General features: G+C 30.6%; 2 protein-coding genes across 2 annotated transcripts; both read left to right on the top strand.

Moving 5' to 3' along the window:
• Positions 1-5,580: 5,580 nt before the first annotated feature.
• LOC134262398 (uncharacterized) lies at positions 5,581-11,644 on the top strand. The gene is made up of 6 exons (XM_062744777.1): positions 5,581-5,665; positions 7,097-7,168; positions 7,331-7,562; positions 7,850-7,960; positions 11,320-11,386; positions 11,527-11,644. The coding sequence occupies exons 1-6, from the start codon at positions 5,627-5,629 to the stop codon at positions 11,642-11,644; spliced, it is 639 nt and encodes a 212-aa protein (XP_062600761.1). The 5' UTR covers positions 5,581-5,626.
• Positions 11,645-13,568: 1,924 nt separating this feature from the next.
• Positions 13,569-17,845, top strand: LOC134262404 (uncharacterized). Its single transcript, XM_062744786.1, has 6 exons — positions 13,569-13,675; positions 14,221-14,246; positions 16,097-16,142; positions 16,418-16,440; positions 16,543-16,621; positions 16,785-17,845. Exons 1-6 carry the CDS (start codon positions 13,597-13,599, stop codon positions 17,015-17,017), a joined length of 486 nt encoding a protein of 161 aa, XP_062600770.1. The 5' UTR covers positions 13,569-13,596; the 3' UTR covers positions 17,018-17,845.
• Positions 17,846-18,827: the final 982 nt, after the last annotated feature.

The following is an 18,827-nucleotide window of genomic DNA, read 5'->3' as shown; positions in this document are numbered from 1 at the left end:
AGTGGTTCTTGAGAAGAAGATTTTCAAAGATTTTTCCTAAATATTTCTATGTAAAACTTTGATTCCCCATTGTGGTCCCGCCCTACCCCCAGGGGTCATGATTTGAACAATTCAGAATCTACACTAACCCAGGATGCTTTCACATAAGTTTCAGCTTTTCTGGCCCAGTAGTTCTCTAGAAGAAGATTTTTTAATGATCCCACCCTATTTTTGTCTTTTCTTGATTATCTCCCCTTGTGAGGAGACTTGGCCCTTCATTTTAAAAATTTAAATATATTAATTTCACTTCACCAAGGGATGTTTTGTACCAAGTTTGGCCCAATGGTTCTTGAGAAGACGTCGAAAATGTGAAAAGTTTACAGACGGACAGACAGACAGACGGACGGACGGACGACGGACAAAATGTGATCAGAAAAGCTCACTTGAGCTTCGGCTCAGGTGAGCTAAAAAAAGTTTTTTAAAAAAGAAATTACTCTTAAAGTACAAAATATCCCTGTTCATCCAAATACATGTAAATTGTTTTTTTCTTCTTTAATGATTTTTAAAAAAATAATTATAAGTAAAATACTTAATTAGTTTCGCATAATATATAATTATGTACACAGTGAGTTAGTGACTTAATACGGAGTCATACAGGGTGTGAAATGGTAATACGTATTGGGCGAGGCGAAGCCGAATCAGTAATCTACAAGGTCTGATGCGGAATACGTGAAAAAACTGGTCAGAAAAGACAGCAACTTGACACATTCACTGTCAATATGTTGTCGCAAGTATTTTACCAGTTATAACGACTGTTCATCTGTTTCCTATCAATAATCTAATAATAAACATTGTAAATCAAGTCACTAGATTAACATACTTTAGTAAAGAGAATATTTTTCACCCACTTTAGCTTAATTCTATCTTTATTCATGCCGTTTTTCATAAAATGAAGTGTATAAAATGTATTTGCATTTTTCCAGATATTTAAAGAAAATCGAATACCGCTATATAATTACATATGCGAAAAAAATATTTGGAAATTGTTTCCGTGAGAGAAAATAAACATTGTACTTTCATTTCAAGGAGAATGACACATTGACTTTTCATACAGTGATTCATGCAGTACAATTAGAAAAATAAAACAAAAATTTTATATTTCATAAATTGACAACTTACCCATAGCATTCTCGTCCAAAAGACATAGTATGTAATATTGGTAAATAAAGGATAAAAGCCAGCAAACACATTTCATTTAGAAAAAAATACACAATTAACACATTTGTATAAAATTTCCGGTTATTGAGGAACATTCGAACAAAAAAAGGAAGAATAAAAAACAAAGTTAATGAGGATGTCTTCATGATCAGTAAAATATTGTCCTATATTTTATGGAATATGATGGAAAATCTCAATTTCTCACTAGGCTTATTCCTTGACAGAAAATGCAAGCCTCAGTACTCTTTCTGCATTGCCTTAGTTTTTTTAATTGGCATTTTTACGAAATGATATTAATATACAAAATATTTCAAACAATTATCTTGTGACTTGTTATATGTTGATACGGTTGCTCGTCAAACATATATTAAGTCGTTAAGATATGTTGATAAACACAACCCCTGACTAAAACCAAGTTTGAATGTGGGCTTTTGATGATTTAATTTTTTGCATTAAATATCTGCAGTACAATTCGCCTAGAATACGGGGTAGGGTAGAATCGACGTAACATCTTTGGTCTTGATTGAAGAGTCATACCTCAACTGCTGTTAGCCGGAATGTTAAAAGTGCATAGACACAGATTTGAAGTTATGTTTTATTTTTTTGTAAAATAGCACGACGTATTTGTTATAATAACATTTCAAACGAAAATATTAATACTAAAATTTTATCTTAGCTAAAAGTTATCAGAACTTTATTTGTTTGGATGTGTTTGATAGACACATCCCTGCCCTTTCAGAAATTATAATTGTATGTTTAATAATTAAGGAAAATGGCAATCTTATTGCGTATTAAGGTAGAATATCAAAACTTTAATCCAGAAGAATAATCATATTCAGAGCAGAAATGTTTAAAAGCAAAACACCTTCACAAGTATCGTCATTCCAACCTTAGTGTTGTGTACAGAGTTAAGAAAATTGAACACACCTGTGACGGGTACAAAGATTTTGTAAAAAGGACACGGCACAAGCTCTGAATTGTTAAAGTCTACGATTCAACGGTTGTGTTTAATTGTTAAAGTCTGCTCACCAACACTGCGTATGTGGTAGACCAAATTTATTATGATGATTTATCTCTTGATATATATTTATTCGTTTTGGAATCATTCTATTTTTAGTTTCATCTGAAGTAATCTTAAATATTTTAATCTTCAATTTCATTAGTTCATTTGATATCATCCAATAGTTGTAAATTACTTGAGTCTAAGTAACCGTTCAAACAAAGCAAAATGGGCAGAATTACATTCAGTAAAGGAACTAACTAGTACGAGATGCACCTTATGGTATGTAAATTTCATATCTATTTACTTGTTCCTAACTATTAAAGATTTAAATATGACATCTTATTTTATTTGAAAAATTTATACTTTATCTTGTCTGAGTTAATTCTCAAATATGCCTTTACGTTTAAAGTTCATTTTTCTACAGAACATTTTTCTTATATTTGTATGCCGCATCAACTGTAACCTATAGTCAATGTTCATGAAACTATATTAATTTTTTCTAATGTAATCTTTATATTTGTTATAGCTCAATGTCTTTTTTATACTTCAATAAATAAAATGGATACCATAATCTGATTAATCATTTTCAGTAACTGCTCGGATACACACGGACTGACAATATACTGTGTGTATGTTTTGCATTCGAACACTTCTACTCTGAATTTTCTGGATTATAGTTTTGATATTTTTCTTTTATACAAAACAAGATTACCACTTTCCCTACGTATTAAGAATTAAAAAAACTGTGAAAATGCGAGGATGTGTCAATCAAACCTGTCCAACAACTTGAAGTTTAAGTAAAGAATGAGTGGACTTAACTAGCCAGAAAAACTGCTGCAAATTTAAGTTCCATAAAATGTTAATTTTTTTCCATCATATAAACCCCCGATATCTCAACTGTGTGTTTATGGTACGAATGTGAATTTAAAATGCTCCTTTCGAGGTTAACTAAATAAATATCGAAGGCATGGTGCCTGAAGATTTGTTGAATATCAATAGATAATCAGGGTCACGCGTTTTTCATCGTCTGAATACATAGTCAGCGCATGTTTGTCGGCCGTTCTTACGAAAACTGTAGTTGTTTATTGAACAAAATAATGTCATATTAAAAGGAGAAGAGCCGACAAATGTGCACTCACACTTAATTTAACAAAAAACATGTTCCAAACAAACTCCTCGCTTCCATTGTTACGACTTCGATTGACCTGTTAAATATACAATTCATCACGTGATGTCCACCTGCGAGTGTACTCGTGGAAACAGTTACATTGTATTCTTCAACCTGACCTAGATGTAAATCACTATGTTTGGTGCCGTTTTCAGAATTAAGCACATTAAATGTTGTTTTAATTTTGCTTGTCCTCAAATTTAAAAAAAAACATAAAGACATCGCTGTAATATTCCAAACACGTATTCAAATTTCTAGAGAGAGAGGTAGAGAGAGAGAAAAATGTCAACAACGACACCGATCGATAGCCCCGCCTCCTATTAATATTGATAGCGCGACCTAAAAACCACTCCGGGTACATGTCAAATTCCGGAAGACAAGACTAATGTATCCTTGTTTCAATTTTGATTCACGGCAATAAGGCATTGCTTTTGTACATATCTTCTAGCTAAAATAACCATGTATACGTCGCTCTTTCTAGTGGTTGTAATATATTTTGGATTCACTTTATTTTCAACTTGTTAGAGTAGTCTCAAAAAGATCCAAAATAGGGCGTTAAGTCCACCCACTCTTTAAGACGAAATAGGATTTTTAATATATTTTCATCTGAAATGCCATTGAAACATATAAGTCGTGATATCATACAGTAAATTTGAAAAAAAAAAACCCATTAACTTCAAAGATGTATGTATGCACTTTTAAGCTCAAGTACATGTAACAACATTAATTTTATGAACATAAAGATATTTTGACAATTGTTAAAATGAATTGCACAAAAATACCCCCAGTATAACCTTAATTTAGGTCATGAAAAGCACAAAACCTGGAAACATGTGGAATATTGATTTCAACCCTTTATGCATACTCTTTTTGTTAGTTATATATATTATTCTGTAGTTTTGGAAAGTATGTTAAGATTACAATAAATGTATAATTGTGTTTGGCGATGTCAATTCTCGTAATCTTGCTATATATTTAAACCTAATAAATTGATTTAATTACAACTTGGCGATATTATAAGGATATGTATAAGGCTTGTTTAATTTTCTGATCAATTGTAATTTTTAGCCTTAGTAAAGATGGAATGAACTGTTTTACAGATTTCTTTTAAAATGAATTTTTTTCTTCCTTTGACCCTTTCATTTAACTTAAAATTAATTTTGCAACCAATCTCCGGCATTGACACTGCATTTTTGTCTTTATATATGTCATCGGGATCGATAGTCTTTTATGGTGTATTTTTTCAGGTAACTCGAGCTTAATACATGCATGAGGTGTTTCGACCAGGAAATTGATCTTACCCTCCAAAAATATCATTTCCTTTAAAAAAAATTTAAAAACCAGGTTTTCAGTGGCTATGAATATGCTTTATGTGCTGATTATGACATTTCTGAGGTTGTAGAGGTTTGTAATTTATTTTTTTTAACTAACATTATTGTACACAACCTGTATTGCGAACGGTTGTATCATTACATATATCAGATGACGACCCATGCTTTTTTTAAGGGAACATAAATGTTAAATAACCTTATCATTACCTAAAATTATTGTTTTTGCAGTGCACCGAATACCTTCGACACATCGGGGTTCATTCTCTTCGACGCGGTGAACCGAACCATAATTCAATGACTCTGTTCAAAATTTACAAACGGGTATAAACTAAAATGGCCGCAAAGGAATTAAGAAATCGAAAGTATTTATTTTCACAATGTTAATACTTTGATATTGATTGTGTGAATTTGCATTCAGAGATTTAGTTTTTTTTTCGCTTTTCCTTTCTTTTTTATAAAAGTTTGTTGGCAATAATAAAAGGAGTTGAAAAGGCAGATACATGACTGTATAATTAATCTTTATTTTCATGATAAGAAATATAAATGGAAGTTCGATGCTAAACTCAAACGGAATCGGAAAAAAACGATTTGATGGAACCCTGAATTGTCCCACCCCAACCTTTAAGATCAATACAATAAGATAAGACCAGACAACATGTGCCTTGTTTATTTCTTCTTTTCTTTCTTTGTGTGTATGCGTGTGTCTGGATTGTGAGGATCGAGGAAGTGAGAGACTGTATTTGTTTGTGTGTGTGTGTTAATTCTTTTCATTGACTCTATCTGCAGAAATTAGCCTCAATCTTTATTTTAACATAAATTGTGCTTTTCCCTTTTTTATTCAAAAAAATTATATTTCTATTGATGTTTGAAATGAGTTTTATTTTTAGAGTTCATCTGGGATGACACTTCAAGTGAGGTTTTCTGTTAATGCCTTGTTCTTTCTGCTCTCACAAGAAATACAGAGAGGTAAATATGAATGTTCTTTTGTATTCTTGGATAATTATTGTATTGTAAAGGATACACGCCTAAAGCATTGGATTAGGTCACCAATTACAGAGTTTAGTTGTACAACGAAGGTTGTTCGAAAATTTCTTGAACGATGTCATTCTTGTTAAGGCTTCCCATAGATTAAAATGCGTTTACAATGTAACAGAGCACTGCAAGGTCGATTTTGAGTTTTATTCTTAAGTTATGTTTCTAAATTTCGCCAACTCTTACAGAGAGTTCTCTTGGCTATATATCAAGTTAACATATTTGTTTCGATAACCCATACATGACCTCATCGATCACGTGACGGTAATATTTATGTTAAAAAAAATGCTGAATCATTGAGAACCAGAAATATGATAGGTAAAAGTTATACAATTACTCTGGTACAAAATATTCTACATTAACTTCAACTTACCGACAATTCTCAGGGTATTTTTCCGCTTATGATCTTCATTTGTTTTCAAACAAACCCATTATACATTCTTCCGAAGCACGATTCAGTTAGAGGGATAACTCCTCTCACAGATTTTCACAAAACATCTCAAATTAATCCTCATAAGAGACCTGCGCCAGGCTCGTTTATACGCATATTATGAATTCTGCCTCTATCCACGAGTATGATACTAAAGGATAAATGTTAAAGGTTTATTTTCCAAAATATTTTGAACACGTTGAATTTTACAAAAAAGTAATAAAACAAAGGTATTTAAATTATTCGGATATATTATATTTTTAAAAATATGATCAAAACTTGTTTAAATTAAACAAGATTTCTGCATCTTAATGTGCAGATAAAAATAAGATGTAAGGTTTATGGCACTATCCCTCTCATAACAACTTCAGTATGCATTGATTTGACGTCATTTTCAATTATGACGTCATACATTTGTAGTTCAAAGAAGTGCATGCACAGAGTACACTACAATATTCTCTTGGAAGCCTTATCTTATCTGCGTAGGAGGGCCAAGATTGATCAGTAGAGCTTTGTGTTCCATGGGTTTCTCTTTTTTGAATTTTAAAATAATAAATTTATAATGTTGTTTTTATAATTTCAAGTAGCCCGCATGGCGCAGTGGTAAGAGCGTCTAATCTAGAGTCGCGAAGTAAGGAGTCAATCTTACATCGCAGGTTCTAATCCCACTGTGGAAAGTGGAGATCTGTCCTTCGGATGAGACTGTATAAAGCGAGGTCCCGTGTCGCAGTAGGTACGAAAAAGATACGATAAAAAATATATCAAACTTATCAGGTCATCATACCAGAATCTCACATTCAATCATGATTTATCACCTTTAAATACCAAGCCTACACTGGTATTTAAGCCAATTTAATGCTTTAAGAAATCTAATTTTAAGGGCACAATAAACACCAAACCTTCATATCTTCATATCTTATTCTTGTCTTTTCTAGAACTTCGAAATGGGGAAAAATCTGAATTGTCTGGTAAAATATGCAGTTTCGTTATTCATCATCTTTGCTAAGGTAAACAAAATAAAAACAAAAACAAAATTATGGTATTTGTACATGCATATAATTATACTCGTATGTATGAATATGAACCTTTACGTTTTATAGAAAATATAGCTTTTGCTATGTTTTGTTTTAATATATGTATATGTTTTTTGTTTTTTTCTCTCTTTTAAGACCAACGAAATAAACATGACAGCCTGCAGTGTTTCTCTTCCAACTCTACAAAAAGTCTCTAAATGTCCTACAACAGAAAAAGAATTATTAGCAGCAAAAGAAAGCAAAGATTGCCAAAGTCTAGCGGAAGTTCAAAAATGTGTTCGGCCTCAAAATTTTACTTATCACTGCGTCATTAATTTTTCGGCTAATGAAATATACGAAGTTTGTGCTCCTGCAATCTATTCTCAAGGTGAAGTTTCATTATTCATTCGATTGAGAGAGAGAGAAAGAGAGAGAGAATGAGATTTTGTCTTTCTATGAAATGTATAAAAAATGTCGCCCCTTTACAAGTTCAAGAGAAATGGAAGACGACTTATTTCATACACTGGATATCAAAAATGAAAGGAAAAATTACAGGAAGTTGTGATCCGAAATATACAACGTATTTTATTTTTTAACAAATAGACAGGGAATTCCAGATTTATACATATAAAAAACAAACTTATGTAAATAAATATTACCTCTGCATTTTTGAAGGACGCTGCCTCGAATTTAACATCTATGGAAGGGTTATTCAAGAAATTCAGAATGCCAGCTGTGTTAAAGATGGTTGCCCAAAGCGATTTAGCAGCGCAGACACATTGCAATGTACAAATACAGTAGTATATTTTTGACTGACCTACAAAGCTTTCAATTATGATATTTTGAAAACAACATGTTGCATCTTAAACCGAAGGCACACTTGTCAGAGAGCATAATATACTGTTTCGTGCATTTGTAAGGAATCTGTTAAATGTCTGATAGACTTTGTGTTACATGTATGTCCATTTAATGCATGTTCTGATAAAAAAAAGTACAAGGTTCACTTTTGCTTTATTTGGCCATGTGAATTTCTGAAAAACTGAAAATGCAAAGTTTTAGTTAAGAATGCATTATAATATCACTTATATCTTTTGTGACTTCGATCCTATAAAAAATGACGTCATTTTCTGGCTAGTCAATGCATTATGACGTCACAAAATGTGTCAATTTCCAAATATTCCGAAAAAGTATACAAAAACGGCCAATTTTTTAAGTTATTTTTTTGATATTTGATATAGAGCGCAACCTCTGATCTAAAATATTGACTGGTTAATGATAGAACTGTTTCTGAGGATTGATGGACATATTTTATTTTTTAGATCAGAGAGTGCGCTCATATTATTTGTTCTTCACTTAATGTACTCAATTATACCTGTTTACCTAAAAATTCAAGAACATTGCAATTTCATAAAGCCAGTTCTCCAAGACCTAGACTTTGAGGAAAAAATTTTTCAAAGGATATGTAAGCACCAAGTCTTTCTTTTATTTTAATGCTTCAAATAGAAAATCAAGTGTTGATCAATTAATTGGAATATCTACAGTGCCATTCTATGCATAAAGTGAACCGACTTCTTTCAAAACCTTCCTCTTTTTCATATGTTTTCTCCATTTTGAAATCGATAACTCGGTATACTTTTATTATGTTTCCAGCGAGACATTTATAAAACATTGTAGCATAGGTTTGAGTGCTTCAAACATGACTATAAAATCTTCAGCATTTTCGCCAAGGAAAACACCTCTTCGAGCATATTTAAACAACACTCTTGTTAATCATAATTGCACTTTGATACAATGTGTCTTTTATCAAATATACTTTAGCCTTATTCAATGCTTTTTAATCAAATATTTTCCGGAATGAGCTGCTATTTTAAAAACCTTCGAAATGGTGCAAAACTATTTTAAAATACAGTCAACTGTGAAATTAGTTTTTTTTTCGTTCAACCTCTACCTTATCAGAGGGGATTTATTTAGTGTCAAAAAATAAACCCTTTAACGCAAAATTAAGGTAAAATAAATTTACGTGCTTATCAGTTGCTCGCCTTAGAAACTATGACAGTAAATAAACCAAATATCAAGATTTGTAAATGAATGTGTTGTATGGTTTGAATAAACATCAATTAATAAAAACATATCATATGATATTTTTGCGTAAATGGCAATATGTATGTTTTAAATACTCGTACGTTTAAGTTACTTCCAAACTAAATCGGCTCAAATCTGCTCCCTTGATTCCGATTTTTCCATATTCTGTTTAAATAAATTATAATGATCAAAGCAACTAAGTTAGGGCTAAGTAGTAACTTTTCAATGCAAATGAACTAAAGAAAATGCATAATTTGTGTATTTTTTTACACAAAGAAGGTTCGAGCTTTTCTTATACATATTAAGTACACACAGCATTGTAAAGCAAATGTACATTATGACGTCATATTATGACGTCATTGATCTTTCTCATTCAAGGTAATAAATACATGAACATAATGACAACGGCGCAAGGGCATACGATCAAAAAAATTGAAAAAAATAAAGTAAAAGACTATAAAGAATGCTTTAAAAATGAATAAAATTGCTGCACAATTCCTAGGCGCTTTCTCAATTGTTATTTTTTTTTTAGGATACTTACACCGGACCGTGAATTTTTACCCTGTTTCAACTTAAAACTTTTGAACAATAGATAAATAATTGCGCTGTCGACATTTATGCAGCAATATCATAAATCCTTGTCATATTCTGCGTCTAATACCTTGTTTCTGAACAAAGTTGAGAATGCCCTTCTGCAGAAGCTATTTTGGGGATGTTCCTTATAAACTTGTGTAGTACAGGTCTATGACCTCATAATATGACTTCATAATGTTCACTGTCTAGGCATATTGTGGGTACCAAGTTTGCATAAGAAAACAAGTTTCAACTTTTTCTGTGCAATAAGTTTATTCCTTATGTGTTTTTATTAGTCAATTGCATTGAAATCTCTATACGTTGCCATAACTTACTTGCGGACGGATAAAATTAAGTTGTCAAAACATGCATAAATTTATCAGATGCATGGATTGATCTGGGAATTTTGAATCGATTTATATGCTTTATATAACTAATTTTTGGAGTTCGGAAAAGAAATATTTAATAGAATAGCCATTAAGCGATCGCGATAATTCAAACCGAAATATGTGATTCACTCCCGCACTTGCAATATGACAGGTCTAGATATCCTCAGGAGTTCTATCCCCCTCCCTCAAAAAAGACATTGCACCTTAATAGACTTTATTTCGTATCCACTTCCTAATAATTTGAAAACTAGATAGATGAAGCGAAATGGAATGCTGGGTTGATTTGAAGGCTCACTGGCACGTGTGTCCCAGGTTTCTTTTTCATAGAGAACCACTGCTGTAATGCTTAATCTGTTAAACTCAAGCTAATTAATACATCGTTTTCATTCTGTTTTAAAGTAAACACTTTTATTTTTCATGCTGAATTGATGAAAATGTCTAGATTTATTATAGTATATGATTAGTTATATATCTAAAGGAAATTCCTGACAAAGATAACAATCTTGTCTTTTTTCTCTGTCAAGAAATTCACATCATTATATCACAAATTTTGGACATCTTCAATGTCTAAATTAGCAAAGATTCAAAACAAAATTGTTCATTTGGAAGTAGGCCAAATACCTATTTCAAATTTTAAGTATTAAAAATAAATTTTCTGTGAACAATTTTCAATTGTTTTAATATCCAAAAAAAAAATGTTCTTAAAGATCAGAAGCAAGAATGAGACTGACAGATAGGGATTTTGTTGTGTTTATTTTTTCGTTGCTTTCAACGTGTAGTGAAGCTGTTTAATATTTTGTATTGGACAACAAAAAGACATTGATAGCAAAATACCATTAAAACTTTTTATGGGCCAATTTTTATCATCAACGTCTCCCATTAATACAACATTATACCATTGTCGCCTGCATATTGCGTGAATGTTAACTAGAATATGTGATACAAAAAAAAACTGCAGGAGCTTTCCTAATAAAGCAAACTATCCAATTTGATATTTTACTTTAAATTTAAAGAGAATCAAGTCGATTTTTTACTTTGCAATGTCTTACATGATTTGTAATTCATGAATTTAATTTTTAATCATATTCATATACTTAATAGACGCTGATTGTAGCACGTCCATAAAGAAAAAGAGTTCAAATACATGTACATGTAGCAACTGGAAGGAGTGAGTCTCATACATTAAGTTTAATATACCGGTAGTCTACATAAAGATAAAATACATGTAATAATATAATCTTTCAGGATATATAACTAAAGATAATTTCCTACTCAAATGCAATTTCTACTATATTGTATTTCTTTCAGAGAATTTATTGCGTTTGCAGTTTTTTCTGGAGTACTCCTTCTACTTCTCCTTGTGGTTTTACCTTCTCTCCTTTGTCTCCAAAAAAAATTTCCAAGGTGTTTCAGAGGTAATTTATGAAATTTGACTTCTTGATGAGTAACAATCTTTGTTATATAGAAGTAGATGTATACAGTAGACGTATAAGTCGCAGATAACTGATATAGTTTACTATAGTAAATCAAAGTGTCAAAGTTTTCGATAAAGTTTTTCAAAGTGTCAAAGTTTTCAATGCAGTTTTTTAAAGTGTCAAAGTTTTCGATAAAGTTTTTTTTAAGTTTTTGCCACATTTTTTTAAAAGTATCAACGTTTTCGCCAAAGTTTTTCAAAGTATTAAAGTTTTCGCCAAAGTTTATCAAAGTGTCAAAGTTTTCGATAAAGTTTTTCAAAGTGTTATAGTTTATACCAAAGTTTTTTTCAAAGTATCAAAGTTTTTCTCGAATCAACTCAAATAATTATGTATAAGGATGAAATTTTTGTTGATGACTAAAAAGGATCATTTATTCAATATTTTTTTTATCTTTGCTACGCTGTCAGTTGCTGAAATTCTGATACTAGAATGTAAATTGCTATAGACATAATTTTAATATTTATTTTATCCTATAAGGTTTTAATTATTGTTGACATTTGAATTTCTTAAATCTTTGTAATATTTTATACTTTTACAATTCCTTATCATTATTTCAATTTTAAATGAAAGTCTAAAACTTGTGATATGCATGTTTCTATCGGAAGAAATCGAAGAAAAAATAGAATATTTCAGATGAAAGATTGGGGATTTTCTAAGGAATGCTGTTTTACTTTGAATACCAGTAATTCACACTAAAAGGAAAACTGTATATATACTTAAAAAGCATTCTTTAGACTTAAGCGGCTTTAGGGCAAACAACTTAGCAAAAACATACATACCGCTAAGAAATCGTAAAAAATATATAATGCACAATGCAGATTTTTGTAGCATTAATTTATGATTTCGCAAACAACTCAACACTTGATGATTGCGCTAAAGTTGATATAGCCACATAATGTACAGGGACAATAATTCATTAACTTTTGGAAAGTAAGATATGAATTCCAGTTTGAAGGTTTCAATTACACTAGTTGATTATAGCATTTGAATAAAAACAATCTGGTAAATGTTGATTTAAGCATATATGATTTAAGAATATATAACACTCCTCTTAAATTTTATTAAACTAGTTTCAGCTTCCTGACATACAGTAAAATCGAATAAACAACATTTTCTTTAAAGGAACAACATGACTTGAATTCATGTGATTGACCAACAAACATCCTAATTACGGGTATAATGAATCGAATTGGGTCAAATTGTCGACCCCTGGGCAAGGTAAAGCCCACACTAGTAGATGGTAGATATACTTGGTACATGTAATATAGAGCCATGTAAGAAAAATTCTGTAAAAGTACCTGTGTTGTTGTAGAATTCTTACAATGTTTTAAAGAAAGTATCTTTAAAAAAAATTTTATTCGCGATTATTTAGAAATTACAAGGGTCGATTTGTTACCCTGAATTGGATACAATATTTATCGGAACATCTAGGAAATATTTCTTATAGATAGTAGGTCCACGATTTGTGATATTATGGTCCGAAGCAACTATAGTCATTCTATTAAAATTGAAAATTTTCAAGTCATGATTAATTTTTTCTCTCGATACAAAATGAAAACTGATTACTAGGCAAAAGTGGGGTCCGAATATCAAGTCAAATTTTTCGGAAACAAAAAAGGCCCAAGATTATTTTTTTCTAAGAACAGCAGATGAATTTGAATTTTATTGTTCATTTGTATCTTATTTCTAATCGTTTATGTAACCTTATATCAACAAACAGGTATAACTTGTAATGAGGGTTGTATACAGGCTTGTAATCAGGTTTGTAATCAGAAAGAAACATCAGAAGACAATGGATTATCCTCAAATAAAAAAGGTAAAAAAAAAAGCAATTTGAACGTTATACTTTTACTTCAACATTTATTTTGTTATTGGATATGTGTTGTATATATTATAATATAAAATGACAATTGCAGCAAATGTTAAAAATTTGAATGGAGAAGAAATTGATGATGCTGTACAGATTATTACGAACGAATATGGTAAATATATTTTGAACGCTGGTAAACGCATTTTATATTGAACACTTAATGAAAGAACAACAAAATGTTCATAAATAGCACATGACGTAAATTTTGCTTTTTAATAATTCACCACAGCATGTTTATGTTTACTGCATCAGACTAATGCATAATTATAGATCATGCTTTCTCTTTCTTCTTTTTCTTGACAAGTCAATCTGAATTTCAATGTGTGAATGAGTTTGGGTGTATTTTTTGTAAGTGTGAGGGAGGTTGTAAGTATTTGTATGAGGATGTTTTTGTATATTTGTGTGTCTTACATGCGCTTTTTAAAAGCTTAACAAATCCTGTAGGGGATACGCTAAAAAGTGTAAATCTATGTGGTTGTTCTTTAAGGGGAATGATTCAATTAAAAAGGATGATATGCCTAGTGTTGTTCATTAACTGATAAAAGGCAATGGTTTTCTAACGAAATAAAATTAAAGGGAAAATAATTGGAGGATGAAAATATAAGATGTAAAGACATTTGTAATATATCTAACATTTTGGATCATCTATCTTTACAGAGTCAAGAAAACGACGAAAAAGGAAGGTAATCTATCAAAGAAAAATGAAAATGTTTTAAGAAAAGTGTAATTTAAAACACTCATGAGCCATGCTACTTTTATCAACGTTTCGTCCCGCAGAACCAACATATTTTGAATGAAATCGATTATGCGTCGACTAGTTATCACCCATGGATATTAGGTGAATTATGGTCAAGTTGTAAGATTGAAGATTTTTCAGTTCTATTTAGTCCAAAGAATTAAAGTCAAAATATATAAAAATCAGAAAATGAAAGTGATTCAACGTTTATTCGATGTTAGATTATGAAATCTTTCTTCAGTTTCTGGTAAAAAAGACACGCGTGGTTAAATGAAAAACCAGTTATAAGGTCCTTCATTTTCTGGATTCATTCCAAAGTTCACATATGTACTGGAATTTGAGAGTTTCATAACGTTTAAGAAGTCGCGAAACTTCATCAATGATTAATTTTGCGATTCACAGATAATATGATCACCGTTAAAGTTCATGTTTTGTTTTGTGATCATTCACCGTTTATTATATACTTTCAAAAGCATTTTCCTGTACTTTGGAGCTTGCCTAATGTAAATCCTTTTTCCGAAAAAAAACTCGTCAGCAGATCTGTTGCGGGATACGCGGGTATGTTAAAGCAGCACATGCTTCAGAATTCGGCGAATTAACACTTGTTTATATTATGTAACACTAATAAATCAGAAAAGTTAAGGATAAAACTTTTGCTATAATTATGCATTCTGTAGACTTCAATGGGACTTATACTACAGGAAGCACTTCACCACGACGTCACCACGTGACGTCTATTATTAGAAAATATGCCCTAATGAAAAAGTTAAAAGTTCAACACTACCCCAGGGATAATTAGTTTCAATTGTAATAATAGTTATGTAAAAAAATCTATGTACCATGAAAAGTGCTGCTAGAATCCTACTGACCTATCACAGAAATAATTATTTAACACTTTCGGACGAAAACCTCCCGAAATTTTTACATTTTGTTCATAATATCGAAAAAAAAATGCATCAATTCCTGTAAACCAAATGATTCTAGCAGCACTTTCCAAAAACAATAGCATTAGATCTTTGGATAGAAACAAAAATGAAGTTTCAAGGTATGTTGCGTAGTGTTGATATTCATTTTAAATGCTTTTAAACTTTGATTTCTTGTGTTTGTTTGAATGTATTCTCACTACTTTTCATTAATTTTTACTCTGCTACTGCATGATAAACAGTTATGACGTCAAGGGTTTGGTATTTAACCCCTGTGATAACTATAAAGGCCCAAAAACGACAAAATTCCGTTTATATTATGCCTCTTCATATTTTGATTCGATTTTACGACCTCACATCAATCTTCGGTATTAATTTTAAGAAATTGATATCTCTAAACCTCACGTCGTATAGCTTACTTTGACGTCATATCATATAGGCAAGAAGAATATTTGTTTGTAACCTTAACCTACCTGCGTATGACCCTTGGACCATCTGCATAAAATTCTTCCTTGTTCAGGGTTTTTTTTTTTCAAACGAATTGTAGAATAAATGCGTGACCATGATGAACAATTTAACACTTACTGACGCGCTCGAGTCTTTATTATCTTGCTTAAAGAAAGTTCTGCTCATTATTTTTCTTTTTTTAAGCAAGAATTTTCACAAATCGACATACTTTCGTCTCTCAGGAAACCATAAATCTGCTATTACTCTATAAGCATGCCAAAATTGTATATTGTTGATCCCTGCAAGCTTTATTTTTATTTCTGTAAAAATCTTCTTATTTCTATCATATGTTAACTTATTAAGCTTTGCTTTTAAATTATTTGTACATTTATTAATATTATGTCCGGCTTCATATTTTTCTCTGCAGTTAAGAAGCCCTGAGGACCCAAGCCGTTTAGAAAAACTTAATAAAGGTACCATGCTTGAAAGGAAACGGGGGGCTGAATTTTTAAAAATAATTCATACACAATGATTGATTCCTTCGACTAAAAAAAATCCTTGATATATATACAGTAATTAGAATAAAAGTAATTGTCGAACGGATCATTAACAATTTTAATGAATAAATCATTTCACTTGATTAGTTCATTAAGATAAATTGTACAGATGAATTTAGATAAAAAATTAAACAAACATTTTATCTGATAACTGAACTTAACTTGTCAATGTGAAAATTATTTTGTTTCAGATTCTTATGAAAATACGGAAAGGGTGAGTTTTTCTGTACAAGGGCCCTCTTATTTATTTCCAACATCAAAATGTAGTTATAATAAGGATAAATGCACTTCATTAATGTTTTTATATACTTTCCAGGAACCTTTAGCAGAGAGAGCAAGGCGTTTAACTACTACGAGTACAAAAAGTTCTGACAGTACTGTTACAGTTAAACGAGGTAAATAGATTCATGTTCATGTTAATATATGTAATAAATTATGGAAATATAGTTATTTTTTGTAAGTTAAATTGACATTTATGCTACGATTTAGTCAGATGTACAATAATGGAATATGTAAGAATCAATTTATTCTATACAGTTGTTTATGAATTTATTTCAGGCTATGACAAAGATACCTTTGTATACTTTTTAAAAAGACATAATCTGAAGGACTGTGAAGAAAACTTGCGTAAAAGTAAAATTGATTGTCTACAAACATTTCTGGAACTTAATGAAGAGAAATTAGAACAACTTGGACTTGAGTATGGACAAGTGAGAAAATGCTTAAAAGCTATAGGAGAAGCTATAGGAGAAGCCACAACGAAGCCAAAGAAAGAAACACTGGCTACATAAATATCCATGTGAATTTTTTGTTTATGTGGATCGATATGAAAACTTAAAAAAGGTACAGTTTGGGCTTTATTGTGCCCTAAATCTCTGGCAATAACAAAAGTTGACTAGATGAATATGATAAATCATTAAAGAATATTACATGAAGGAGGACCATTCTGGAAATATGATGTCATTAATTTGGTACATTTCTAAGTTAAATACAGAAAAGCCTCAGTACGACTCATTTCTGTGCTTATTTTCTTTTTAGAAAATTGTGTCTGTCACCGTTGTCCACTTAATTTTTTTATATAATATGTAAACTGCTTTGAAAAATCACATATCTCAAAATCTTCGTGGGCAAGGTTGGCAGGGCATGTTTTCTGAATTAAAATTCCACTGAAAGTTGATGTCTTATGCAACTTTTTAAGAAAGTACGGGAAAATTCACAAGTTAATGACATCACCACTATTATTTAAGAGTACAAATGGAACAAACGATTTGTGTATACTTACTGCATGGAATCCCTATGGATAAGTCAGAACGAATTTTTATTTCTTACATCACTTTCATATTTTGTAAAAAATACAGGGCATAATTCGTATTCAAACTGTACCTTGTTCTTTCATACAGCCTTTTTTAAAGATCATTCCTTGGACATAAATAAATATACAATATTTCTTGATGAAATTCAATATATACAGAGAGCACACGAAAAGTGTGTCCTGTCAACACGGTATGCTTACTCCTCAAGGCATTTAGATAAAACCCCTGGAATTACCGAAGTCCGTGTTTTCTGCTTTATTCTTAGATTTCAAAACCCATATATAGAATATACGCAACAAAATGAATATAACAATATAATTCATGTTATTCATGTAAGTTTATAACTTCCTTGTTCATCGAGCTATAAATATTTTCAAGTTTTCATCTACTATATCATATTTTTGCAAATGTATATATATATATATATATATATATGTATTTAGATTGTCTCAACGATCTCTAATTGTCCCATAATGGCAGCAATTTAAAGCAAAGTCAAAACTTCATGGAACGAAACAACTGCAAAAAATGTTATCTTTTTTTGTCCGAAATATTGTTCAAAAGAAAAAAGAATTGAGAAAAAAGTATTAAAAAAAAATCAAACTCAAAGGTTAATGTTCACCCAGTTTTGGTGTTTGGTAAATGACCATTGAATGTAATTGCTTCCACTGATTGTCAATTTTTATTTTATTTCTTATTTTACTTTTTTCAATTATATTTAACTTTGCATTAAGGTAAGCATATTGACATATTAATTTGTTATTTTGTAGCTACGTTTTGTTCTTGTAATTTAATATTTTAAAATCGTAATGCTTGTATCAGTGTATCATCTTAATAAATTTCTAATAATAATCGTTTATTTTGATACAAATTTAATATTATTAGTGAATTGAAGTGAAAAATGATCCGAAAGAATATTCCAAAAATAATGTTGTTAAAACAATTCATGAAACATCAACACTTTCTCTATTTCACTGTTAGGTTCACTTTTAACTTTGTAATTGATAGTATAAGTCTCAAAAATTAAAGTTTTAAGTAAAATATACATTTTCTTTGACGTAAAAAATCTTTTTTTTTCTTCTTGCTTTCTTTAATAATATTTATTATTTTAATGTGCTAAGCTCATTTACATATCAAGCATTATCAAATTAAGAGTCAAACATATGTACTTTCTATTAATTCATGAAATACCATGAGCCTAAGCCATAAAATCTTTATTTCATCATAAAATGTTGTAGAGGTTAAGCCAACCAATTTTAATTTTTATTTCTTAGAAGTGACATTTTCT

Source organism: Saccostrea cucullata, unplaced genomic scaffold (genome assembly GCF_032062105.1).
Source record: "Saccostrea cucullata isolate Sc308-1 unplaced genomic scaffold, CSIRO_AGI_Scuc_v1 ctg995, whole genome shotgun sequence".
In the NCBI taxonomy this organism is placed as follows: Eukaryota; Metazoa; Mollusca; class Bivalvia; order Ostreida; family Ostreidae; genus Saccostrea; species Saccostrea cuccullata.
The sequence above is the reverse complement of the archived record's forward strand: the minus strand, read 5'-3'. Positions and strand labels throughout refer to the sequence as shown.